The following is a 27,057-nucleotide window of genomic DNA, read 5'->3' as shown; positions in this document are numbered from 1 at the left end:
GCCCTAGAAATAGTGGATGCATTGGTGATCATTTTCCAACAGTCTATCGACTCTGGATCAGTTCCTATGGACTGGAGGGTAGCTAATGTAACACCACTTTTTAAAAAGGGAGGGAGAGAGAAAGCAGGTAATTATAGACCGGTTAGCCTGACATCAGTGGTGGGGAAAATGTTGGAATCAATCATTAAGGATGAAAAAGCAGCACATTTGGAAAGCAGCGACAGGATCGGTCCAAGTCAGCATAGATTTGTGAAGGGGAAATCATGCTTGACAAATCTTCTGGAATTTTTTGAGGATGTAACTAGTAGAGTAGACAAGGGAGAACCAGTGGATGTGGTGTATTTGGACTTTCAAAAGGATTTTGACAAGGTCCCACACAAGAGATTGGTGTGCAAAATCAAAGCGCATGATATTGGGGATAATATACTGACATGGATAGAGAACTGGTTGGATAGGAAGCAGAGTCGGGATAAACGGGTCCTTATCAGAATGGCAGGCAGTGACTAGTGGAGTGCCGCAGGGCTCAGTGCTGGGACCCCAGCTCTTTACAATATACATCAATGATTTGGATTAAGAAATTGAGTGTAATATCTCCAAGTTTGCAGATGACACTAAACTGGGTGGCGGTGAGAGCTGTGAGGGGGACGCTAAGAGTATGCAGGGTGATTTGGACAGGTTATGTGAGTGGGCAAATGCATGGCAGATGCAGTATAATGTGGATAAATGTGAGGTTATCCACTTTGAGGGCAAAAACACGAAGGCAGAATATTATCTGAATGGCGGCAGATTAGGAAAAGGGGAGGTGCAACGAGACCTGGGTGTCATGGTTCATCAGTCATTGAAAGTTGGCATACAGGTACAGCAGGCGGTGAAGGCGGCAAATGGTATGTTGGCCTTCATAGCTAGGGGATTTGAGTATAGGAGCAGGGAGGTCTTACGGCAGTTGTACAGGGCCTCGGTGAGACCTCACCTGGAATATTATGTTCAGTTTTGGTCTCCTAATCTGAGGAAGGACGTTCTTGTATTGAGGGAGTGCAGCGAAGGTTCACCAGACTGATTCCCGGGATGGCAGGACTGACATATGAGGAGAGACTCGATCAACTGGGCCCTTTATACATTGTAGTTTAGAAGGATGAGAGGGGATCTCAAAGAAACATATAAGATTCTCACGGGACGGGACAAGTTAGATGTGGGTAGAATGTTCCCGATGTTGGGGAAGTCCAGAATCAGGGGACACAGTCTTAGGATAAGGGGTAGGCCATTTAGGACTGAGATGAGGAGAAACTTCTTACCTCGGAGAGAGTTGTTGATGCTAGTTCATTGGATATATTCAAGAGGGAGTTAGATATGGCCCTTACGACTAAGGGGATCAAGGGGTATGGAGAGAAAGCAGGAAAGGGGTACTGAGGGAATGATTAGCCATGATGTTATTGAATGGTGGTGCAGGCTCAAAGGGCCGACTAGCCTACTCCTGCACCTATTTTCTATGGGCCCAAGTTTTGGGCCGCGCTGACCTGGACGCCCGTTTTTCGCGCCACAAAGTGCGCCTAAAAAAAACTTAGATTCTCCGGCTCCCTGCTGGTCCTCTGGAGTCGGGCGCGGCGCAGCACGAGCTGTAGGGGGCAGAGCCAGGTCCCTGCGCTGAAAACAGTGCCGGAACCCGAGTCGGGCGCGGCGCAGCACGAGCTGTAGGGGGCGGAGCCAGGTCCCTGCGCTGAAAACAGTGCCGGGACCCGAGTCGGGCGCGGCGCAGCACGAGCTGTAGGGGGTGGAGCCAGGTCCCTGCGCTGAAAACAGTGCCGGGACCTCAGCACATGCGCGCTACAGTGGGCACGCATGTGCAGTAGTTCCAGGAGCCCAAAACTGTGGGGGAGGGGCCCGAAGCACGCAGCGCCAACCCTGGCCGAATGGACTCACTGGGGCTGCGTGCATAAGGCTGCCTCCCACCCCCCGGACCCGACCCGACTCCCGCTCCGCTCCCCCCCCCCCCACCCACCCCGTCGGACCAGACCCGCGCTCCCCCTCACCCGACCCTCCCCCCCCGCCCCGACCCTCCATCCCGCCCCACACCCCCCCGACCCTCCCTCCCTCTTCCCCCCCCCCCCCTCCCGACACGAACCGACCTCCCTCTGCTCTGCCCCGCCACCCCCCCCCCCCGCTACCCGACCTCCCGCCTCCCCCCCCCCCCCCCCCCCAACCGACCTTCCTCCGCCCCCCCCAACCCAACACCACCTACCTGTAAATCTGGTGCTGGGGTCGGGCCCTGCCCGAAGTCTTGGGGACGGGCCCGGCCCATTCAGCCTCCTTCCCCCTTCTCCTTCCCCCCCCCACTTCTCCTTTCCTTTCCCCCCTTCTCCTCCCCCCCCCTCGCTTTTCTCTTCTCCTCCCCCCTGCCTGCCTGCCTCCCTCCCTCCCCTCCCCCTGCCCCCCCTCCTCGCTGTCAGAAACACAGACACTAACAGACAGAGATAGAGACACTGACAGAGATACACTGGGGGGCATCCCAGCACGCTGTTGGAGGGCTCCCGGTGCTGCAGTCGGTAAGTAGAAAATGTTTTATTTATTGATTAAAAAAAAAAAATTATTTATTATTTTTTTTTGGATTGATTTATTGATGTTTTTATCATTTATTATTGATGATGGCTCTTTGCGCCCAAGTTTCCACACGCGCCTCGAACGGCGCAGTCCCGACCTGGACGCCCGTTTCTCGCGCCACAAAGTGCGCCTAAAAAAATCCTCGGTATTCTCCACCTACTTGCAGGTCCTCTGGCCCTCGGCGCAGCCAGCACGAGCTGTGGGGGGCGGAGCCAGGTCCCTGCGCTGAAAACAGTGCCGGGACCTCTGCACATGCGTGCTACAGTGGGCACGCAAGTGCAGTAGCTCCAGGCGCTGAACTGTGTGGGAGGGGCCTGAAGCACGCAGCACCTAGCCCTGGCTGAATGGCCTCACTGGGGCTGCGTGAATAAGGCTCCTCCCACGGCCAGCTCCTGCTCCCCCCACCCCCCTGCCTCCGGACCAGACCCTACACTCGCTCCCCGCCTCCCCCTGCCTCCGGACCAGACCCGACACCCGCTCCCCGCCCCCGGACCGGACCCGACACCCGCACCAGACCCGACACCCGCTCCCCGCACCCCCCTGCCTTCGGACCGGACCCGACACCCGGACCAGACCCGACACCCCGACACGCGCTCCTGTTCACGCTCCCCACCTGGACCCGACCCGACCCGCGCTCCTGTTCCCGCTCCCCGCCTCCGCAACTCGACCCGCGCTCCTGTTCCCGCTCCCCGCCCCCCTCGACTGGACCCAACCTGACTCCCGCTCCCGGACTGGATCCGACCTCCCCTCCCTCTCTCTCCCTTCCCCCCCCCTCTCTCCCTTCTCCCTCCCCCTTCTCCTCCTCCTCCCTGCCCCCTCCCCCTCCCCCCTTCTACCCCTCCTCCCTCCCTTTCCCCTCCCCCTTCCCCCCTCCCTCCCTTTCCCCTCCCCCACCTACCTGTAAATCTGGTGCTGGGGACGGGCCCGGCAGCCTTCGGTCCCGAAAGGTCTGCCTGAAGCACTTTCACACAGGTCGGAAGATGGTTTATTTAATCTTTTCTTTACTTATAAATGTTTATTCAGGTTGGATTTATTTGTATAATATTTGTATAAGTATAAATAAGGATTTATTATAGAATTTAATGACTTCCCTTCCCCCCCCCCACCTCGTTCTGGACGCCTAATTTGTAACCTGCGCCTGATTTTTTAATGTGTAGAACAGGTTTTTTCAGTTCTACAAAAATCTTCACTTGCTCCATTCTACTTTAGTTTGGAGTACGTTTTCACTGTGGAAACTTTCAAATCAGCCGTCAGTAGCCGGACACGCCCCCTTTTGAAGAAAAAATTCTGTTCCAAAGTAGAACTGTTCTACCTGACTAGAACTGCAGAAAAAAAATGTGGAGAATTGCGATTTCTAAGATAGTCCGTTCTCCACCAGTTGCTCCTAAAAATCAGGCGCAAATCATGTGGAAACGTGGGCCCTTTATTTGTAAAACTGAAGTGTTTAATGTTTGTAAACTTCCCTTTAAATCCCCCCCCCTCATTCCCTACGCCTGATTTGTAACCTACACCTGATTTTCTTAAGTGTAGACAAGGTTTTTCCAGCGTACAAAAATCTTCACTTACTCCATTCTAAGTTAGTTTGGAGTAAGTTTTCACTGCCGAAACTTTGAAAACAGGCGTAAGTGGCCGGACACGACCCCTTTTGAAAAAAAAATTCTGTTCCGAAGTGAAACTGTTCTAACTGACTAGAATTGGAGCAAACTAAATGCCGAGAATTTGAATTTCTAAGATACTCCGTTCTACACCAGTTACTCCAAAAAATCAGGAGCAACTGAGGCCGAAACTGTCGTCGGGTGACTGAAGAGCCGGGGAGTTCCCCTTGTGTCCCTGGCTAATATTCATCCCTCAGCCAACGCCACCACGAATACATGTTTACTGGCCATTTATCATTGAGATATCTTGCTCTAAAAATTGTCTGCTACATTTTGCTGCAGAACATTGTTGACCGCACTTCATTGGCTGTGAAACGCTTTGGGATGCCGCGAGGATGTAAAAGGTGCTGAGAGTTATTTCTTTCTTCATGACTCCACTGATCAGCAGCCTGTGATTTTCTTCCTCTTTAGGCCACTTGACCAGGTGCCATCCTCCCTGGTCATGCTGACGGACTTATCTAATCAGACAGGAGCTTGCAGGGCCGGAAAAGACTCACCCGACCAGTCCAAAAGCTGAGAGAAATACCTTTCACCAACAAAAAAACACGTTGCGGCTGAATTTACTGTCGCGACCCATAGATATTAAGTGGCGGCTGATTCCCCTCGCAAAATACAAGAAATGAATAGGAATAATGCTCTTTTGCACCAAATTACTTTCCATTCAGCTTCACAAAGTATCTAGCAAATAACGGTGGGGAAAACGACAGGTTAAAGCATTTCACCGCGTCGGTCCTCGACCCCTCACCTCCAGGTTGAGATACAGCTCGCCTAGGAACAGCACAAATGAGTGGAACTTCTTTCTGGCCTTCTCGTCGCCTTTCACCGCCTCGTCTCTCTTCACGTATTCCGTCTGACACCTGCGGAAAAAGGACGGAGCCGCGACAGTCAGCGACGGATAGTTGCAGACGTCGTGCTGCTGCCCGCTTTCTGGAGCCGGGGTGCGAACCCGCGGGTGTCGGCCGAGGCTCAGTGGGTAGCGCTCTCGCCTCTGAGTCAGGTGGCCATGGGTTCAAGTCCCACTCCAGGGGCTGGAGCGCACAATCCAGGCCGACACTCCAGTGCAGTGCTGAGGAGGTGCTGCACTGTCGGAGGTGGTGTCTTTCGGATGAGATGCAATCGAGGCCCCATCTTCCCTCTCACGTGGATGTAAAAGATCCCACGGCACTATTTCGAAGAAAAGCAGAGGAATTCTCCCTGGTATCCTGGGCCAATATTTATCCCTGAACCAGCATCACTAAAAACAGATTAGCAGCTCACAGGAAGTCAAGGGTTAGGGGGAGTGGGCAGGGAAGTGGAGTTGAGGCCTAGATCAGATAGGCCATGATCTTATTGAATGGCAGAGCAGGAGCAGGCTCAAGGGGCCAAATGGCCTACTCTTGCTCCTATTTCTTATGTTATCACCTTGCTGTTTGTGGGAGGTTGCCGTGCGCAAATTGGCTGCCACGTTTCCTACGTTACAACAGTGACTACACTTTAAAAGGACTTCATTGGCTGTAAAGCGCTTTGGGACGTCCCGAGGTTGTGAAAGGTGCTGGATAAATGCAAGTCAGTCTTTCTTTTAACCTTGCTGCTCTGTTGTACAAATAGTGGAACACATTTTTAATCAGAGGAGTAGGGGGAAAGAGAATCAGACAATATTGCCAACGGTAAAATAGCTTACAACTTCATGGGAGTGAATGATCCAGCGCCTACCTTTGTAACAGGAGTTGCCGAAAGTTGCTGTTTCTGGGGTTGCTGGTTAGGTTCTGCGACAGGTAGTTACACAGTCGAGCTCCCGTGTACGTGAAGTTGGGCACCGTAGTCGCCTAAGGGAAGGGAAAGAAAGCGGACTGAAGCAGTATTCTCGCAGAAGAGGTAGCACTGAAAAATGCAGCAAGCAAGAGCAATGTAGCTTTATCTATGATGGCGCTCAGATGGGGCAAATACAAGTATCAAAAAAAGTTGTGTCTTTCGTCAATAAACTGTGGCCAGATCACATGTACTGTTTGGTTAGAATGTGGAACTCACTACCACGAGGAGTGGTTAAGGCGAATAGTATAGATGCAATTAAAGGGAGGCTAGATAAGCATAGGGGAACAAGAAATAGAAGGATATGCTGATAGGGCTGAGATGAAAAGGGGTGGGAGGAGATTCGTGCGGAGCATAGATGCCGGCATGGACGAGTTGAGCCAATTGGCCCGTATCTGTTGATTCACTGTAATTCACAACAGAAGTGGGATCCGGAGGATACACGCAGTGGGAATGAAGCACAAAATCAAAGTTTAACATTAGCAGGAGCTGACGGGTAACATTCGTCGCATTTCCTCCCTCGCGATAATTTGCACGAACTGCCCATGTGCGATGCAAGCGATGGAAAAAAACCCTTACGCCGACGCAGTCACGGGGAGAAGACAGCGTGCTCCTTACTCTTAACTGGGGGGGGAGGGGGGGCGGTGGCGCAATTTGCGGTCGGCTGGCACAGACAGTTCAGGGACTCGGCGTGTTTAATAATGCAATCGGTCACTTATTTATCACGGGAGTAAACGCAGCGTCCCGGGAGACAATCCGGCTCGGGTCTGGCACTGTTTTCACCATCACTGAGCGATGGGAGCTCGCTTGGCCACCTTTGGGAGTCAGGGAATTTTCCTTCCGAAATGTTATTATTTTTTCACCTTTCCCAGCAATTAGCATTCGTAGAGGGTGGAAGGAGCCAAGGGAGGTGGCCAAGGTTCAACAATCGAGCGGACGGGTCGTGCAGCGATGAGCCCGTATTTTCTCACCTTTCTTGCGTCTGAATTACTACTGCTCTGTAATTCTACTTTAGAAGGCTACTTATGAATCAAACTAAATGCCTTGCCTATTGTTAACTTGGTACACTTTCAGAGAGATCGAGTACATGGCCATGAGACAGAGATCCATCCACACCAGAAGGGAGTTCCAGCAAGGAGGTTCTGTGACCCGATACAGGCCAATGGGTTCGCAAAAAGCACTCAACTCGACCGATTTTTAAAATGTATTCACAAGATGCAGGCCAGCATTTATTGCCCATCCCCAATTGCTCTAGAGAATTTGGTGGTGAGCCACCTTCTTGAATATGACTAAGTGGCACAGGGTAGTTAAGAGTCAACCACATTGCTGTGGATCTGGAGTCACATATACGGACGGCAGCTTTTCTTCCCTAAAGGACATTTGTGAACCAGATGGATTTTTTTGACACCCATTCTCCTGGTCACCATTAATACGTTATGAGTGGCGCTTTTGGAATTGACTAGTTAAGAAAGCGTACGGGATCCTTTATTAAGAGAGGAAGAGAGCATAAAAGCAAGGAAGTTATGCTAAACCTTCAAACAACACTGCTTAGGCCTCAGCTGGAGTACTGTGTCCAATTCTGGGCACCGCGCTGTAGGAAGGATGTCAAGGCCCTGGAGAGGGTGCGGAGATGTACTAGAATGGTGCCAGGGATGCAGGACTTCAGTTATGTGGAGACTGGAGAAGCTGGGGTTGTTCACCTTAGGGCCGAGAAGGTTAAGAGGAGATTTGATAGAGGTGTTCAAAATCATGAAAGGTTTAGATAGAGTAAATAAGGAGAAAGTGTTTCCAGTGGTAGAAGGGTCGGGAACCGGAGGACACCGATTTAAGGTGATTGGCAAAAGAACCAGAGGTGTCATGAGGAAACATTTTTGTACGCAGCGATGTGTGATCTGGAATACACTGCCTGAAAGGATGGTGAAAGCAGATTCAAAGGCAAAAAATTGCATGGCTATGGGGATAGAGCAGAGGAGTGGGATTATCTAGAGAAATCTTTGAAACTGGCAGAATGGGCCGAATGGCCTTCTGTGCTGTATCATTCTACGATTCAATGACTCCTGTGGCAATGGCAAACAGTTAGTGCTATTTACTCGATATAGGTGGCTGCACGGATGGTATAAGTGGTGGGGACTGTATCTGGACCAACACCAGTTTGTTCTTATTCCTTCTCAGGGTGTGCGTCAGGTAGGAGTTGTGAATGGAGCTGAACACTGGAAGCATCAGCGAGCAATGACCACTGAATGAGAGAAGAACATTCAGTGAAGCAGCAGCTGAAGGTGGTTACGGTGAGGACAATACCCTGAGGAAGACCTGCAGTGATGTCCTGGGACTGTGATGATTGGCCTCCAACAACCACAACCATCTTAACCGAGGCCGATTACTACTTCTAAAAAGGAATTTAAATATGATGCATTCTCACCCATGATCCTCCACATGCCTATTCGCAATTTCACTCATGACAGAAGAGAAAGAGAAACTGGGCTGAAAATTCCGGCCTTGCCGGGTCGGTACAAAGTGCGCACGGACTTGGCGAGGCCTCGCAAAAGCCGGTTTTTGGGACGAGATGCGCACGCACCGAAAACCAGCTTTTCCGATCTGTCAAGATTTCTCAACAGATCCTCTGCATCCCCGTATTTGCCTAACTTGTGCCCAGCAACTGTCCTTCAAACTTTTATGCCTGGTAAAAAGCAGGCGCATAGCTTACTTAAGAATTTTAAAACATATACAAATGAAATGTAATCATTCATTTTTATGTTAAAAACCCTGTCCATTAAGGCAAGTTTATTTTTAACCCTATTAAAACAAAAAAGTTTAACTTTTTTTTTTCTGAAACATTTAATTTCAATTAATTTTAAATATGCGAGGTGTTTTTTTTTTATTTATTATGCTGTGTTTCTTGTTTTAGGGGGGTTTTCTCATTGATAGTCATGGGAACTCGTAAAAACTGAGCTCCCATTATCAATGAGAATACTACATAGTGATTGGTGGTCCAGGCCCACATGACTCCAGCGTGTCCCTACGTACAGGTAAGTCATCTCCCCGTATGCTGCGCATCGGATGAAGGCCTCCGACCGGAATCAAAGGTGACCACTAGGTATTTTCATACAATTTTTTTCGGGTCGAAGGCGTTCATCCGAACGAAGCCTCCGACCGCAATTCCCCCCCCCCCCCATAGTGCTTATATAGCATCATGTCAGAAATGCCTCACTTGCAACAAATTACTTTGAATCATAGAATCACACACACATCTCACCTGCTGGTAGATTATTTCCACCACTTCTTGTAGTGCTTCGTCAGTGTTGACCCAGCTGTTCATCATCTCCGTGAACTGCACAATCTCCAGCTCAAAGCTACCAGGGTGAGAGGTCAGGAGACTCAGAAAATCCTGGAGATAGTCGGCAAGCGTGAGGTCAGGGGGTATTTCGAAATCCACATAGGCCTCATCCGGCACCACTTTCTGTGGAGAGACCAAGGGCGGGGACACATCAGACAATGCAAGGCGAGGGGAAGTTAAACGACAAGCTGAGGCACTTTGGATGCTGCTTTCTGAGGAAACGATGAGTGTAAGGATTTACAGTATTTTTTTCTAAACAGTCGGTAAAAGCAATCGGGCTTGAGGGTTCTCCCCAAGTGTAAACAGGGAGCTGATCGCCTGGCAAAACCCAGATGTGGGGCTCTGTGCGCCTGTTATTCAATGAATCCTTGCCACTCCGTCCAGCAAAGCAAATATGGAGGGGGTGCAAGGGTGGAGGCTCTCTGGGTCTCCGGACTGCATAGCGTGCCTTGGGAGGTCAGGGTCGGAAAGGAGCAAAACAGAGCACAGGGGTCAATCTATCAAAACAGGAACAAGGTGTCAGCCGTGGCTCAGTAAGTAGCATCCTCACCCTCGAGCCAGAAGGTCATGGGTTCAAGCCCCACTCCAGAGACTTGAGCAAATAATTCTGGCTGATATGCCCTCAGCACTGCACTGTCGGAAGTGCCGTCTTTCGGATGAGACGTTAAACCGAGGCCCCGTCTGCTCCCTCAGGGGGACGTAAAAGATCCCATGTCGCTATTCCGAAGATGAGCCGGAGAGTTCTCTCCAGTGCCCTGGCCAATATTTATCCCTCAATCAACATCACCAAAACAGATTATGTGGGAGCTTGCTGTGCACAAATTGGCTGTCACGTTTCCTACATTACAACAGTGACTACACTCCAAAAGTTCTTCATTGGCTGTAAAGTGCTTTGGGACATCCTGAGGTCACAAAAGGTGCTGTATAAATCCCAAGTTTTTTTTCTTTCACGAAGCACACAGCAATGAGGAATAAAAGGGGCTGGGAGCACAAAATGAAAACAGACAGCAACAGATTAATCAACCTGCGCCATTCTATAAGATAATAATTATAGAACATTCCTGCGGCCCTTTAAAATGTAGAACTGCCAAGTTAAATTGTTGTAGGTGGCATTCAGGGATTGATGATTTTTGTCGAGGCCTGAAGTATTAATGCTTGAATGGCGGAGCAGGCTCGAGGGGTCAAATGGACTACTCCTGTTCCTATTTCTTATGTTCTTATTAAAAGGACCAGCAGTCCGGTTCCAGGCTTGCTCTGCAACCACCGATGGTTCACATCGAATGCCAGTGTGGCTCAGTTGTTAGCACACTCGCCTCTGGGTCAGGTCGAGGACTCAATCCCCACTGTGGCACTTGCGCTCAATGTCTCTGTGAGGGAGCGCTGCACAGGGCTTCTCTATCCACTAAAGATCCCAATGATACTATTTCATGGCCAATGTCCCACCTTCAACCAACAGCCCCGAAGCTGGTTAAGAACATAAACAGGAACAGGTGTGGGCCACATGGCCCCTCGAGCCCGCTCTGCTATTTAACACGATCATGGCTGATCCGATCATGGACTCGAGTCCACTTCCCTGCTCACTACCCACAACACCTTAAGCGGCCCTTTTTCACACTGCTGCCTGTGCGACGATGCAGCTGCAGAGTAGCTGCTGCTTTTACCTGCACTACGGTCGTTCCAAAAAACTGGGAAGCTCTCAGACACAGGAACAGGAGGAAGCCATTCAGCCCCTCGAGCCTGTTGTGTCAGTTAATAAGAGTATGGCTGGTCTGTATCGCAACTTCATTTACCCAGCTTGGTTCCATAACCCCCGATATAACCTTACCGAACAAAAAGCTATCAATCTCAGTTTTGACATTTTCAATTGAACCGCAGTCTCAACAGCTTTCTGGGGGGGGGGGGGGGGGAGGGGAAAGAGTGTGTTTTCCAGATTTCCACTATCCTTTGTGTGAAGAAGTGCTTCCTGATATCACCCCAAAACTGCCTGGCTCTAATTTTAGTTATTCCCCTTGTTCTGGACTCTCCCCACCAGAGGAAATAAGTTTCTCTCTCTCTACCCTATCAAATCCTTTAATCATTGTAAACACCTCAATTAGATCACCCCTTAATTTTCTATACTCAAGGGAATACAAGCCTAGTCTGTGTGACCTGTCCAAATAATTTAACCCTTTTTAGCCTCTTATCAATCTGGTGAATCTGCGCTGCACTTCCTCCAGGGCCAATATATCCTTCCTGAGGTGCAGTGCCCAAACTGAATGCACTACTCCAGATGGGGTCAGGCCAGAGTTTTATACGTGTAACATTCTGATAATAGATGCAAAAGAGCCTTTTTATCCTTTCAAAAATATAATTAACAAGCTGAGTCTCTCAGCATCAGATCAGCCAGCAGCAGGGCACGAACTCCAGAAGCCATGCAAAGCAGGGTAAGGAGAAGCTAATTCACCCCACGGCAAAACCACTCCAGCAACACCAACATCGAATTAGAAATGTCTGCATTTCCTCAAGAACCGAGCAATGCTGAGGAGATCTGACTGGGGGGGGTTACTGAGAGACAGTGAGGGAAATGAATTATCAGTAGAGATACAGTCAGTAACACAGGGCGCTAAGGGATTACTGAGTGACAGTGAGGGAGAGCTGGATTATCAGTAGAGATGCAGTCAGTAACACAGGGTGTTGGAAGAGAGGGGTTACTGAGTGACAGCGTGAGGGAGCTGGATTAACATCAGTAGAGATACAGTCAGTGACACTGGGGGAGAGGGGTTACTGAGTGGCAGTGTGAGGGAGCTGGATTATCAGTACAGAGACAGTCAGTAACAGGGCGCTGGGGGAGAGGGGTTACTGAGTGACAGTGTGAGGGAGCTGGATTAACATCAGTAGAGATAGAGTCAGTAACACAAGGTGCTGTGGAGTGGTTGCAGAGCAACAGTGTGAGGGAGCTGGATTATCATGAGCTTTGCGACTAACTTAGGGTGCTTCAACAATCATGCAATTTCTACTGTGTACTACTTAAAGGATCCTCATTAGTTTTAGGCCAGCTCAGTAATCACACCAGTTTATACCTCTGATTTTTTTTATACTCGACGAAGTGAAAGACTTTAGTACTCCAAACACCCAGTGTCAGTATGAAACACTCCCAGGACAGGTAAAGCACGGGGTTAGATACAGAGTAAAGCTCCCTCTACACTGTCCCATCAATCACTCCCAGGGCAGGTATAGCATGGGGTTAGATACAGAGTAAAGTTCCTCTACACTGTCCCATCAAACACTCGCAGGGCAGGTACAGCACGGGTTAGATACAGGATAAGGTTCAGAGCTTATTTCACAGCGGACCTTCACAGCCATCAGACTAGACTCAATTCAAACATGGGTCCTCAGGAGATCCAAGGCCTGGGCAAATCGTTCACCTCTCCACACCATCACTTTTGACATTTCAATAAAATAAAACCCAAATAATGTTAAAATGAATGCTAATTCTTCATAACGAAGGCGAGATAACATGGTCAGGCCAGGCTGACCCCATTAGATGCTGCAAACTTGGGCAACCCCTCCCTGATTCCCAACAAAATAACGACCGGGGTGACAAAAAGAACCATGTGGCCAATTGCAGTAAACACTCTGGAAACTGCTCCGCATCCTGAGAAGGTGGGTATCTGTCCAAGGTTCAAATTCTTTGTCAGCTAAGGAAGTACATACCATGGAGCCTCAGGAGCCTTGTACATAACATTTAAGAACGTGCATTTCTAAAGCACCTTCAACAACCGCAGCACATCCCAAGGCACCTTTCTGCCAATGAAGTGTAGTCACTGTTGTAATGTTGGAAACGCGGCAACTAATTTGCACACAGCAAACTCCCACCGAACAGCAATGTGATAATTTACCAGTCAATTTTTTTTTTAGTGATGTTGGTTGAGGGATAAATATTAACCAGGACACCGGGTAGAACTCTTCTGTTTTTCTTCAAAATGGTGCCGTGGGATCTTTAAAGTCCACCCGAGAGAGCAGATGGGGCCACGGTTTAACATCTCATGTAAAAACGGCACCTCAGACGGTGCAACGCTCCCTCTCTATTGCACTGCAGTGTCAGCTTGCATTTTTGTGCTTAGGTCTCTGGTGTGGGACTTGAACACACAACCTTCCCACTCAAAGGCGGGAGTGCTGCCCACTGAGCCAAGGCTGTCACGCTCCCATTAATCTGCACATATTGAAAGTCGATGATACCAACAGATCCTGTGTGCTGATTCAGTCACCAATGCAGCTTCCGTGCGAAGAACAGCTCTTTCCAAACCTTCAAGCCCACAGAATTCAAACAGGACAAACCATGAATAAGAACATAAGAATTAGGAGCAGGAGTAGGATTAGGCCATTCGGCCCTTTGAGTCTGCTCCGCCATTCAATGAGATCATGGCTGATCTTCGACCTCAACTTCACTTTCCTGCACTGTCCCCATATCCTTTGATTGCCTTAATATCCAAAAATCTATCGATCTCAGCCTTGAATATACTCAACGACTGAGCATCCACAGCCCTCTGGGGTAGAGAATTCCAAAGATTCACCACCCCCAGTGAAAAAGTTTCTCCTCATCTCAGTCCTTATTCTGAGACTGTGACCCCTGGTTCTAGATTCCCCAGCCAGGGGAAACATCCTCCCTGCATCTACCCTGTCAAGCTCTAAGAATGTTGTATGTTTCAATGAGATCACACTTCATTCTTCTAAACTCTCGAGAATATAGGCCTAGTCTACTCAATCTCTCCTCATAGGACAATCCCCCCATCCCAACAATCAGTCTGGTGAACCTTCATTGCACTCCCTCTATGGCAAGTATATCCTTCCTTAGGTTAGGAGACCAAAACTGTACACAATACTCCAGATGCCGTCTCACCAAGGACCAATATAATTGCATAATTGAAGAAGAAAAGTAATAGCCTCCTTCTGTGCGGAATAATTCTATGACCCTGGGGTCTGGATTGAGGGCTTGGAAAGAGCACCTAAGCTATCCCTGCCTCAGGACAACAGACCTTGGCTGTCCATGCCACGTCACTAGGTGAATTTAACTAACCAACACTCCAGCCTAGAACCAACCAGCAACGCCAAATAAAATAAGTTAGAAACGTCAGGGGACTATTTAATCTTGTACTGTACAGCAGTGATCGGTACCTTCCCGCCATACTCACCGACGGTATCGCCATGAAGCCTGGTGGGTAGAACTCCGGCGCGCTGGCCGATAGTTTCGACTGGATGGTGAATGCTTCTACCCTCTGTGGTTTAACCATGGCGGTGTTTGCGCTGTGACACATAAACTGGTCATGAGATCCCAATGTCGTTTGCCCTCGGATGCTGCTATCTGGAAAAAAAACAAGAAAAATTGTCTTGACATTTTTCTGCACCTTCCTTCTTCCCCACTCCACCTCCAGTGCCCCTAAAATAATTAATTCCTCATGGAAGCTTATCGTTTCCACTCCAAGCAAGGGTCCAGTTCATGTCCGTCTGATCTTTTTGCCTTCGTGGGCACAATGGAGACTCGGGGGACATCTCAAAAGTTTGAATCTATGTACCTGTTGGCCTGCAAATATCTCAACTTGCTGATACGAACAGATCCCAGTGTTCTGATTCAGGATTTCTGGTGTTCTGAGAAGGATCCTTCTGAAACCCGCAAAATTCGAACTGGACAGAGCAGTCAATGATAAAAGAAAGCGCAAATAGGCTTTGCGGGACTGATTGCCTGCCGAAGCCAGAAATAGTCCACAAGCACTCCAGGCACGCTTGCGTAACTCCGCCTAGTGACATCAGCGATAACTGAACCCCTCACATCTGGAAGGTTTTAAATGACATGACAGCCCCAGGGTGACGGAACGTACAAGCATCTGACTGCCCTTTAGCCAGGTTTCACAGCCGGAGTGGGTAACCATTTCGTGTTACAAGGGTTGTCGACATGATCCTAGCCGAGTATAGGAAGGAAGCTAGGAATTGCTGGACAGAAAGAGACCACGGTCTATCCAGTTCACCTCCTACCATCCCGGTAGTCACACGACGCAACGATAATCGAGTTGTTGACTGATCACAGCAATCAATCGCTATTGATGAGCCTACAACAGACCCAGACATGAGGTGAGGGAAACCCCCAGTGGTGGAGAGCTTGAGACCGTATGTCCATTTAATGAAAATGGTCAGATATGGTCACAGACAGCTAAACTTTAACCCCCGGTAGGAAGGTATGTAAATTACTCCAGATTAATTCACCTATTCTGGGACAGTTATCCCCTCGCTAATAAACCTGGCATACTTCCGGAGGAAATGTTTGTTGTTTTCCCCCCCCGCTCTTGTTCTGATCTTGGACCACGTACCTTCGGAGGCTGAAGAGTTGAGCTGCCCTCATCTCTCTGCCAATGCAACCCTCCTGTCAAGTTACTTTGGTGGGTGGGGTTGGGGGGAGGTTGGTGAAGGGAGTTAGCAGCTGGTGGCAACGTTCCCCCCAACCCGAGGGAATCTGCCTGGCTTCCAACTCAGTACCTCCTTAACCTGTGAATGCAGAGCGACAAGGACAGAGCAGGTCCCACCCGCATTCTTCCCCAAGAGGAAGCCCCCACATTGCTGCCCTCTTTCTGTCTGCCCGGTGGATATTAAACATCACACCACAGCCCTCTTGTATGGCTGAGACACGGACCATGTACCACTGAGTTGACACCTTGTCATTGGAGAAATACCACCAACGATGTCTCCGCAAGATCCTGCAAATCCCCTGGGAGGACAGACGCACCAACATTAGCGTCCTCGATCAGGCCACCATCTCCAGCATTGAAGCACTGACCACACTTGATCAGCTCCGCTGGGTGGGCCTCACTGTTCGCATGCCAGACACGAGACTCTCAAAGCAAGCGCTCTACTCAGAACTCCTTCACGGCAAACGAGCCAAAGGTGGGAGAGGAAACGTTACAAGGACACCCTCAAAGCCTCCCTGATAAAATGCAACATCCCCACCGACACCTGGGAGTCCCTGGCCAAAGACCGCCCTAAGTGAAGGAAGTGCATCCGGGAGGGCGTTGAGCACCTCGAGTCTCATCGCTGAGAGCATGCAGAAAGCAAGCAAAGGCAGTGGAAAGAGCGTACAACAAACCAGTCCCACCCACTCTTTCCCACACGACTATCTGTCCCTCCTGTGACAGGGACTGCGGCTCTCGTATTGGACTGTTCAGCCACCTAAGAACTCATTTTGAGAGTGGAAGCAAGTCTTCCTCGATTCCAAGGGACTGCCTATGATGATAATGATCTCGGGTTGGCAATCAGTAACTAGTGGTATGCTGCAGGGATCAGTACTGGGACCCCAACTATTAATCTATATTAACGACTTGGAAGAAGGAACCGAATGTAACGTAGCTAAGTTTGCTGACGATACAAAGATGGAAGAAAAAGCAATGTATGGGGAGGACACAAAAAATCTGCAAAAGGACACAGACAGGCTAAGTGGGCAAAAATTTGGCAGATGGAGTATAATGTTAGAAAGTGTGAGGTCATGCACTTTGGCAGAGAAATCAAAGAGCAAGTTATTATTTAAATGGAGAGATTGCAAAGTACTGCAGTACAGCAGGACCTGGTGGTACTTGTGCATGAAACACAAAAGGATGGTATACAGGTATAGCAAGTGATCAGGAGGGCCAATAGAATCTTGGCCTTTATCGCAAAGGGGATGGAGTATAAAAGCAGGGAGTCTTGCTACAGCTATACAGGGTATTGGTGAGGCCACACCTGGAATAGCGTGTGCAGTTTTGGTTTCCATATTTACAAAAGGATATACTTTGCTTTGGAGGCTGTTCAGAGAAGGTTCACTAGGTTGATTCCAGAGATGAGGGGGCTGTCTTATGAGGAAAGGTTGAGTAGGTTGGGCCTCTAGTCATTGGAATTCAGAAGAATGAGGTGTAATCTTATCGAAACATATAAGATTATGAGGGGGCTTGACAAGGTGGATGCAGAGAGGATGTTTCCACTGATGGGGGAAGACTAGAACTAGAGGGCAAAATCTTAGAATAAGGGGCCGCCCATTTAAAACTGCGATGAGGAGAAATTTCTTTTCTGAGGGTTGTGGATCTGTGGAACTCACTGCCTCAGAGAGCTGTGGAAGCTGGGACATTGAATAAATTTAAGACAGAAATAGACAGTTTCTTAAATGATAAGGGAATAAGGGGTTATGGGGAGCGGGCGGGGAAGTGCACCTGAGTCCATGATTGGATCAGCCATGATTGTATTGAATGGCCTGCTCCTGCTCCTAGTTCTTATGTTCTTATGATGATGATAGTCGAAGAGCAGGGAATTCGATGAATGCCCAAGCCAGCATTCCTCACTCAGCCAACACCAGCAAAGCAACAGATTGACTATCCGTTCGAGTCATTGGCATATGTTGAACGCTGCTCACACAGAATGGCTGCCTACCCTTCCTACACATCAGCTGGACTCCAAACACCCAATTCTTTGCATAAGAAGTGCTTCAACATGCGTTAAGGAGCTGTCGAAACACGAGCATTTCTCCATTTTGTATTTATTCCCGGTCGTGTTTGAGGCCAGACAAGAACAGTGTTGCATTCTGTCGCTCAAATCTCGGTTCCGGGTGCCTTCCTTACCCGTTCCGTTCCATTTTGCAGAACAATGGGGTAGTCTGGGGGAGCGAGGGTTAGCAGTGTAAACGGGAGTTATGCCGCACTTCCAGTGAAGCGGCGGTAGAGGAGCCCCATTCCGTTTGTGGAGAGAGAGCAGGATGGACAGGCTGCTGAGGGGGTAGACAAAGCAAAGTAATGGTGTCTCATTAGTTGGCCTTTAAATTAAAAGCAGTAAATACTGCAGCCCTCACCCACCAGGTGGGGCAGCAATCTCCGCACTCGGCTGGCAATCATTTTTTAAACGTTCATTTCGGGGCGTGAGTCGTCGCTGGCAAGACCAGCATTTAGTGTCCATCCCAAACAACCAAGTGGCTTCCTCTGCAAAAGGACATTAAGTCAACCAGTTGGATTTTTACGACAATCTTGATAACTATTTTTTTCTACTGATAACAGGTTTTACAAACAGAATGTAAATTCCCAAACGGCCATGGCGGGATGTGAACTCGCGTGCTCGCTGGATTACTAATCCAGTACCATAACCAGTACGCTATGTGCTGCACTGGGCTGTTCCTGCAGCTGAACAATGAATGGTCGTGCATTACCCTGCAGCATTCTGTGACCTCAGCGGTGCCCGTCTCTGTTCGACAGGATGTTCCTTTAACACCACACTGACCATTCCATTGCTATTCACTGCAATTCCCTCTACCATCCGTCTTTAACACCCTAGTGTGCGTACTGTCCACAAATATACTTCTTCCCACCTCACAGGTTGCCAGGGATGATTGCAGATTACAAATATTTCCACTCCATCACCCACCCCCACAGGGTGTCATTAATTTAAAGGCACATGGGGAAGGAGGGTAGGGGTTGCAGATACCCCACTGAACCCTATTTTCAGTGTCCATTTCCCACTCCTGCTGTGGGTGACTGCTCAATTACCAATAACCTTTTGCTGTGTACTTTAAATATTACAGTCGCCGTGACTTACTTCGCCTGCTCTCATGTCAGCAGCTGATTATATCGGGCAACTGGGACGTATTGATGACCATGGGCATCAATAACAATGACGCCACTTAACCCGCAATAAGCTCGCCTATTATTCTGTGTTATTCAACTAGCTGTTCGCACTTCTAAGTGCGATTTCTCTCATCATCATCATCACCATCAGAGGCAGTCCCTTGAACGAGGATGACTTGCTTCCACAAGAGTTCACAGATGTTTCAATGAAGGACCCAATGTTCCGGTTCTGAACTCCAATTGAGAGGGTGGAAGATGCCTGCGCGTGGATTTTTTTTAACGTGGGGTGACCGTTGCACACCAGCCACCACACGGGCTTGACAGGGCTAGGTCTTTGTGCAGTGGCAAGGGTTAACCAGGACCTGCTCTGCTGCACGGACCTAGCGCACACACATATCAGTGTGGGCTGGCCCACGCTCCCCTGGGACCTCGTCTCTTCTGAGCCCCGTACCCTTATTCGCCCACGATGTTCCAGGGCCCGGCACTCCAGCTCTAGTTATAGCCCCGACCTGCAATGGTGTTCTCGCACAGGTCGGGGTGGCCCTCGATGTCATGCTTTGCCGGTGACAACATTCTCTGCACGCAAACACACAATATTTCTTCAGACTGAGAAAGGAATGAAAATTCGACCCTTTTTATGATGCAGCGCAGCTCCAACCCGAAAAACAACGTTGTTCGTAATAGACCTTTAAGTGAAATATATCCATTTATCTGGGGGCCGAAAGGAAAGTTTGTTACAACCCCAGTTATTCCCCATCACAAATTCCAGGCTCAATCAGGTTGACAACAAATAAGGGTCACTTAAGTTGTGCAAGTCCCAACCTTCCGGGTCCCGGCGCAGACATTAGAATTGTGTAATTCCCTTCATAGCGCAGCACTGGCTTCAAAGAAAAAAACGGTCTCACACTGTCCGTGTGATGGGACACGGACCGAGATGAGTCAAGGTTACTGTCTCTCTGGTTCAGGCACACTCCACAGGGTAGATACAGAGATATGGTTGACTTTGGGCAATCACTAATTTATCTTCTGCGTATTGCAAGCCGTCTCCTCGCTAAGCTGAAGAGAGACAAGTGCCCTGACCACAACTGTAAATGTGGACCCAGGCAGTTGTATACTGCAGTATCATCAGATTGCACTGATCACTGCGTATCACGGGCAAATTGTGTCGACACCTCTATAAGCAGTGGGGACTGCACTGGTTACAATCAGCAGCAAGTGAGCTCTTCCAGGAACATTGATCAGCTCTTTTTGAGGCTCTGTGCCCAACATTAGAGGTTATGGGGATCTTTGTTCTGGGGGAGCTGAGGTTCGCAGACTTGTGGAGGAAGGGGCCTAAGGAAATGGGAATCCGAGCTGCCCATTGTCCCCTCCCTTAAACCACGACCCTCCCTTCCCAACCCTCGATGGGGTTTCTGCCCATCAGCCACCTCCCCAAACCCGTCCTGAAACCCTTCAGTCAGGTTCCCACCCTACTGCTTGCACCATTAGTCAACCAGTTCTGGTCTGGCAGGGTATTCCAACACATAACCCTGACCCGTACCACGAGCACAATCCGTAGCAGCAGGGAGGTGGAAAATGGAACCTTTTAGTGCACGGTTAGAGAGTCTATCAACTTGTGTAATTGTTAACATATATTTACATTTACAAAAATTCTCAAATTACCTAGAATATCATTTGCAAAGTTTCCACATTTTGATATAAAACTTCCTTAAGCCCCCTCCCAAATGGTACAAAATAGATTGTAAAATAGTAATAAATAGGCAAGACCAAAATGAACCACTCAACAGGCAACCGTTTGAGCCGGGAATTTCCTTGGAGCTGTTCCAGTTATATTGGCATATAACATAAGAAATAGGAGCTGGCCATTCGGCCCCTCGAGCCTGCTCCGCCATGCAATGAGATCACAGCCGATCTTCTATCTCAACACCACCTTCCTGCACTATCCCTTGATTCCATTATCTAAAAATTGATCTATCTCTCTCCAATATATTCAACGACTCAGCATCCACAACCTCCTGGGGTAGAGAATTCCAAAGATTCACAATGCTTTGAGTGATGAAGTTTCTCCTCATCTCAGTCCTAGCTTTGTCAGAATTGCAGCAGAGCTCCAACACATGATGGTTTCTGTCTTCCCAGTGTTTAGAAGAACATAAGAGCATAAGAAATAGGAGCAGGGGCATGCCAATTGGCCCCTCGAGCCTACTCCACCATTCAATCAGATCATAGCTGATCTAATCGTGGGCTGAGCTCCACTTCCCTGCCAGCTCCCCATAACCCTTTACTCCCTTATCGCTCAAAAATCTGTATCTCCACCTAAAATTTATTCAATGACCCAGCCTCCATAGCTCTCTGGGGCAGTGAATTCCATAGATTTACAACCCTCCAAGAAGAACTTTCGCCTCATCTCAGTTTTAAATGGGCGGCCCCTTATTCTGAGACTGGACTCAATTTTGGCCAGGAGTTGCTCCGTTTTTTTTTGGAGTAACCTGCTTTTTCTGGCATAACTTTTTCTGGTTCGTTTTTTTTCTCAAAAGGGGGCATTACCAGCCACCTACGCCAGTTTTGCCCATTTAGGCAACTTCAACCAGCTAATAATTATTCCATTTCGACTTAGGCCAGCATATGTGGCCACTTCAGAAAACCCTTGTGAAGAGTTAAAGAAATCGGCGCAGATAGGTATAATCGGAGGCCATTCGGCCTGGGATAGGGGTGGGAAGCGGAGAGGACATGCACCTAAACCAACCAAGCCTTACCCTGAGCAATGTTTGCAAACCAAACCTAACAATTCTATGAGAAATAAAAAATTAAAGTCCAACCTTCATCTTCAAACTTGGTCTTGGAAGGTAGCGGGCCGGTGCGGGAGGCCACTCGGCCTGGGCTGGGGCGGGAGCAATTGAACTGGCCGGCATCAGGATTCAACGGAGAGGCTGCAGCAAGCAAATCAACGGAGAGGCTGGGGCGCGGGCCCAGAGGAGAGGAAGAGGCTGTAATTCAACAGAGAAGCTGGGTCGGGGGGGGGTGGGGGGAAGAGGAGGAGAGAGGTTACAAGATTCGGGGGGGAAAGAGAAGGAGGAGAGGACAAAAGACCTTTGGGTGTGGTCCATCCATACAGACTTTTTTTTGGGGGGGGGGGCGGGGGAGGGAGGGAGGAGAGAGAACTGCGAATCTGTTCTGCCTGCTTTCCTACATTTTTGACCTTCTTTGAAAGTTTAACTTTTTAGTATGGGGGCAATACTGATAATGCCATGCCTTTTGCAAGCGTTCTGCATCATTGTGCTAGTAGGAGACAATTGATTGGAGCTCATCACATCAGGAACATCAGAGCCCGTAGGCTGCTAGGCAAGAGGCTTTACCCACCTCGGCAATTTCGAGTCAGGCGTTCGTACCTGCACCCAAGTGATGCAGAATATGTCAGAAGGCTGCTTTTCCACAGAGAAGTTATCCGTGAGATCTGAGAGTTGCTGAGACCAGACCTACAGCCGAGAAGTGGAAGGTGGACTGCTTTGTCAGTTGAAGTGAAGGTTACAGCTGCACTTTCATTTTATGCATCTGGATCAGGCCACAACTGGGGATGTATGCGCCATCTCTCAACATGCAATACATGCTCCGTCACTGCTGCACTGCATGTGCGGAGGAATGACTTCATCAAGTTCCCAATGACCGCCCAAGCAATCCATGACAGCACAGTGGGGTTCTCAAGGATTGCTGACTTCCCAAAGGTACAGGGCTGCATTGATTGTACCCACATCGCCTTGTGAGCACCTTTGGAGGATGCCGAGCTGTTCAGGAATAGAAAAGGTTTCCACTCTATTAATGTGCAGCTCGTGTGTGACAACATGCATCGCATCACGTCAGTCGATGCAAGATACCCTGGCAGCACCCACGATGCGTTCACACTACGCGATTGTTATATCTGCCATGTTTGAGCAGCAGCCAGAAGGGCAGAGCTGGCTACTGGGAGACAAAGGGTACGGCCTCGCCACCTGGCTCATGACGTGCTTACGCGAAATCTGGGCGGAAGGTGACCATCAATACAACATGTCACACATTATGACGCGCAGCATCATAGAGAGGACCATTGACATCTCGAAACAGCGTTTCCGATGCCTTGACCATTCCGGAGGCTACTTGCAATATTCGAGATTGTCGGTTAGCTCACTGTTGTGTACTGCATGCTGCATAAATTAGCCATCATGAGGCAGCAGCAGCTGGTAGTGGAAGAAGACCCACCTGTAGTGAGAGTGGCTAATGATAATGATTTGGAAGATGCAGGTGACGAGCAGGAGGAGGTGGAGGAGGATGATGACGAGGATAAGGAAACCATGCAAGTGCCCGAGGCCGGAGCACGACGGTGGAGGAGGGCGGGTGTGGAAGAGAGAAACTATGAACACCTGGCTTAATTTAGAGGGAAGGGTTAAATTCTGATTTTTGCTATGCTTAAAGAAATAATAAGACTAGAAAAATAGCCACGCTTTTTAGCCTTGAAACTTAGAGATGCAATTAAATGACCATCTGGTATTAAAAGGGAGTCTCCTTTTGATTCTGCTTATTAGACTGTGAACAGAGAAAAACTATGCAAGGACAGATAGAGTGTGCACCTCCCGAGACGACCTTTGTACTCGCGGGACGAATGAATAAGATTCTTTTTCTATTTCTGTATTCAATTTCTGTATAAAGATAAGTGCAATTTGCTTGTACGACAGAGTTCTGCCTTGGTACGGTCCAAGCAGGCTCTCCGAGATATATCTTGCTTTTTAAAATAAATTCTCTCGAAGTACAGTTCTGAAAGTCTCCGCCTGAGTTAATTTAAGCTAAATATTTCCTCGACAGCGGGCCATCGTGCTCCTTTAACGATTGCTCGAGCCTTGCGCCAACAGCTCATCCGTGAACGCTTTACTGATGCCCTAGGGCTCAGCGACAACTATTCCGCATGGACATGTTTATTTTTTGGAGCTGTTCCATAATGTTGTGTTGTGTTAATGGAACATGATTCAGTTTTAATGTAAAATATATTTTAGTCAGAAGTTTATAATGTACTTAACTTTACTGTAATAAAATTATTCTTGTTTCAAACTTTACTTTAATATGACTCTTTAAGATCACTTAAAAACTTTAAGATCACATAAAGTTGTAAATTTACATAACTTACAAAAAACTTTCAATGTGAAAACAGTTACAACAGTATCAACAACAACAGCAGCAAAGAAAGGCTGCACCCATCCCCCTTAGTCGAACAACACCCGCTGCACTTGGTCTTGGGACTCTCCACCACCTCTGTCCGCAGGCGGTGGCGCAGTCATTTTGGGCTTGGTACCAAGCTTATTCCTTTTAACATCTCGTTTAATGTGTACTTCTTGATGTGTGGTGTGGGGGGGGGGGGGGGGGGGTGTTAATGTGGAGGGTCCGGCTTGGGTCTCTTCAGAGGCTGGTGTGGGGATTGCAGTGGGAGTGGCAGTTGATTCTGTCAATGGGCGCATGGCCTGGGTGTGTTCCCTTATTGCAGCAGCTAACTCACACATGCCCTCCCTCATGCACCCAGAGCGTCTCAGCGGACTGAAACTTTCCTTCCCTCATGGCCTGTGTCATTGCCCTTGTCGTCCTATCCACGACCTGACATTCCCTCCCTCATGGACACTATTCCCTCACTGATATTCCCACACATCGTTCCCATTTCCTGTGCCATTGCTGTTACTTCTCCCGACAATCCCGCTAGCTCATCACTCACCCCACTGGTAGTGTCCAGATGTGATCGGGTAAGGTCGATGCTCTCCGCACTCAATGCCATGATTTGAACCACATCTGTTGCATTCTGCATCTCAGGAGAGTGTGGTCGATTTCTCCTTCCCCTCACCGCATCCCAGTGGGAGGCACAGGCTCGGATGGTGGGGCCCTGGGTGTGCCTCACGGCATCCCAGTGGCATCTGCATCCTCGGACAGTGGGGTCCTGTGTGTTAATTGCTGCATCCCACTACCTAGGCCCGCAACCTCGGATTGTGAGAAACCAAGGAATGTCACACCAGAACTCAAATCACTAATCATGGAAGGGGTTGGCAACTCCAAAAACTGCACATGCTCGAAATTCAGTATATAAGTGGTAGCTTCATCCAGCTGACCCAACTCGCCCTCACTCCCATGTTGGTCTGGAGGGTTGGCTGGGAAGATGTTCTCGTCCTCAGGCTCGTCCGCGTCTGAATCTTCTTCTGCATCTTCAGGATTGGCATCAGATTCTGCAAAATATAACAGAACAGTCAAATGGTTGTCAGCAGAGGAGGGGGCAGGATGGGTGGCATGAGTAGGATCACACATAGCAAGCCAGACAGCAGGTTGATTTGAAGGGCCACGATGAATTTTCAGGACTTACCGTCTCCCTCGATTTTGGGCCCAGCTTGTGCAGTACTGATTGTTATTCTCCAGGCAGAATCCATCAAAGCAGCGAGCCCGTCTTCCAAGGGTGTCAGTGTGTGCAGATTTGGCAGGCCTCCTCCTGTTCCGAGTCTTTCCCTTTTGTTGTGGGACAATTTCTTCTGCAAAGATCAAAATGCAACTTTTTAAGAGGGTGTCTTTCTGCTGGGTGGGATATATACAGCTGGTCACATTTACAATTGCATTGAATAAATGAAAATATTACTTACACTAACTACTTGACCAAGGTCCTGCCAGGACTTGGTGTTCACCAATGCGCAGAAATCTTCTGCAACTTGGTTCCAGCGTTTCTTCATTTCTTTGGGTGGCACTTTTGCACGGCCTCTGCTCGTATCCGGCTCCTCTATCTGTTCTGAATGACTTTAACTAGTGTCTCCACTTCTTCCAGCAAGAATTTTTTTGTTCTTGGTCCACGTTGCTCATTGCTGTATTGCTGCAGTTGCTCGGAGACACTCTCAGCACCTTTCCAATGCTCTTAGATACACAGTACTGATTTTGCATGCAGCAGTGATTTTTCCAAACACACAGTACTGCTTTTTCCAAATATAGCACTCCTGCCAGCTTGCATGCAGTAGTGATTTTTATAAATACAGCACTTCGTCTGGCACTTCTGCTAGCATGCAGCACTGATTTTACTAAACAGAGCACTGCTTCTTGAATTCAGCAGCGATTTTCCTACCACAGCACTCCTGGCACCAAAACACAAGCAGCTAACTAGCTCTTTAAAAATGGCCAATTGCCAACTCTCAGCGCTACTGCTCATGCGCGGACATCACCAGCGGACTCCACTGTGCATGTGCAGACGTCCAGGCACATTTTCCAGCGCAGAACGCATGCTCCACCCCCCGACTTGACTGGCCACGCTGCATGACTGCAGTGAAGACGCCGGACAGCGGCCAAAGTTGCAACATTTTTTTCGGCGCACCTTGGAACGAAGATAAGCGGCGCAACTCCAGTAAGTGCGTCGAAAAACGGGCTCGGCCAAAATTGAGGCCTATGTCCCCTAGTTTTAGTTTCCCCTATGAGTGGAAATATCCTCTCTGCATCTACCTTGTCGAGCCCTGTCATTGGGCCCAAGTTTCGAGCCGCGCCAAGAATGGCGCAGTCCCGACCTGGACGCCAGTTTTTCGCGCCACAAAGTGCGCCTAAAAACAACCTCCAGATTCTCCACCTCCCTGCAGGTCCTCTGGCCCTCGGCGCAGCACAGCAGGAGCTGTAGGGGGCGGAGCCAGGTCCGTGCGCTGAAAACAGTGCCGGGACCTCTGCACATGCGCGCTACAGTGGGCGCACATGTTCAGTAGCTCCAAGCGCCCAAAACTTTGTGGGAGGGGCAGAAGCACGCAGCCCCTAGCCCTGGCTGAATGGCCTCACTGGGGCTGCGTGAATAAGGCTCCTCCCACGGGCAGCTCATGCTTTCTCCCGACCCGACACCTACTCCTACTCACGCTTCCCCCACCCCGCCCCCGGACCTGCCCCGACTCCCGCTCCTCCCCCCCCCGGGCCCTGGACCGGACCCGACACCGACCTGACTCCCGCTTCCCCCCCCGGACCCGACTCCCGCTCCCCCCCCCCCGGACACCGACTCCCGCTTCCCCCCCCCCGCCCCAGACATCGACCTGACTCCCGCCCGCCCCCGGACTGGATCCGATCTGACCTCCCT

The 27,057-nt window shown here is 49.2% G+C and overlaps 1 protein-coding gene across 1 annotated transcript in view; it reads right to left on the bottom strand.

Annotated features, from left to right (window-relative positions):
- Positions 1-27,057, bottom strand: part of paip1 (poly(A) binding protein interacting protein 1) — a 75,343-nt gene that overhangs the window by 25,068 nt on the left and 23,218 nt on the right. The window contains exons 2-5 of the mRNA XM_070877382.1: positions 14,544-14,713; positions 9,292-9,495; positions 5,943-6,055; positions 4,996-5,107 (exon numbers count right to left, since the gene is read on the bottom strand). Coding sequence (XP_070733483.1) covers positions 4,996-5,107; positions 5,943-6,055; positions 9,292-9,495; positions 14,544-14,713 — 599 coding nt within the window. The remainder of the gene's footprint in view (positions 1-4,995; positions 5,108-5,942; positions 6,056-9,291; positions 9,496-14,543; positions 14,714-27,057) is intronic.

This window comes from Pristiophorus japonicus, chromosome 1 (genome assembly GCF_044704955.1).
Source record: "Pristiophorus japonicus isolate sPriJap1 chromosome 1, sPriJap1.hap1, whole genome shotgun sequence".
Classification (NCBI taxonomy): Eukaryota; Metazoa; Chordata; class Chondrichthyes; family Pristiophoridae; genus Pristiophorus; species Pristiophorus japonicus.
This window is presented reverse-complemented; position numbering and strand designations above follow the sequence as displayed.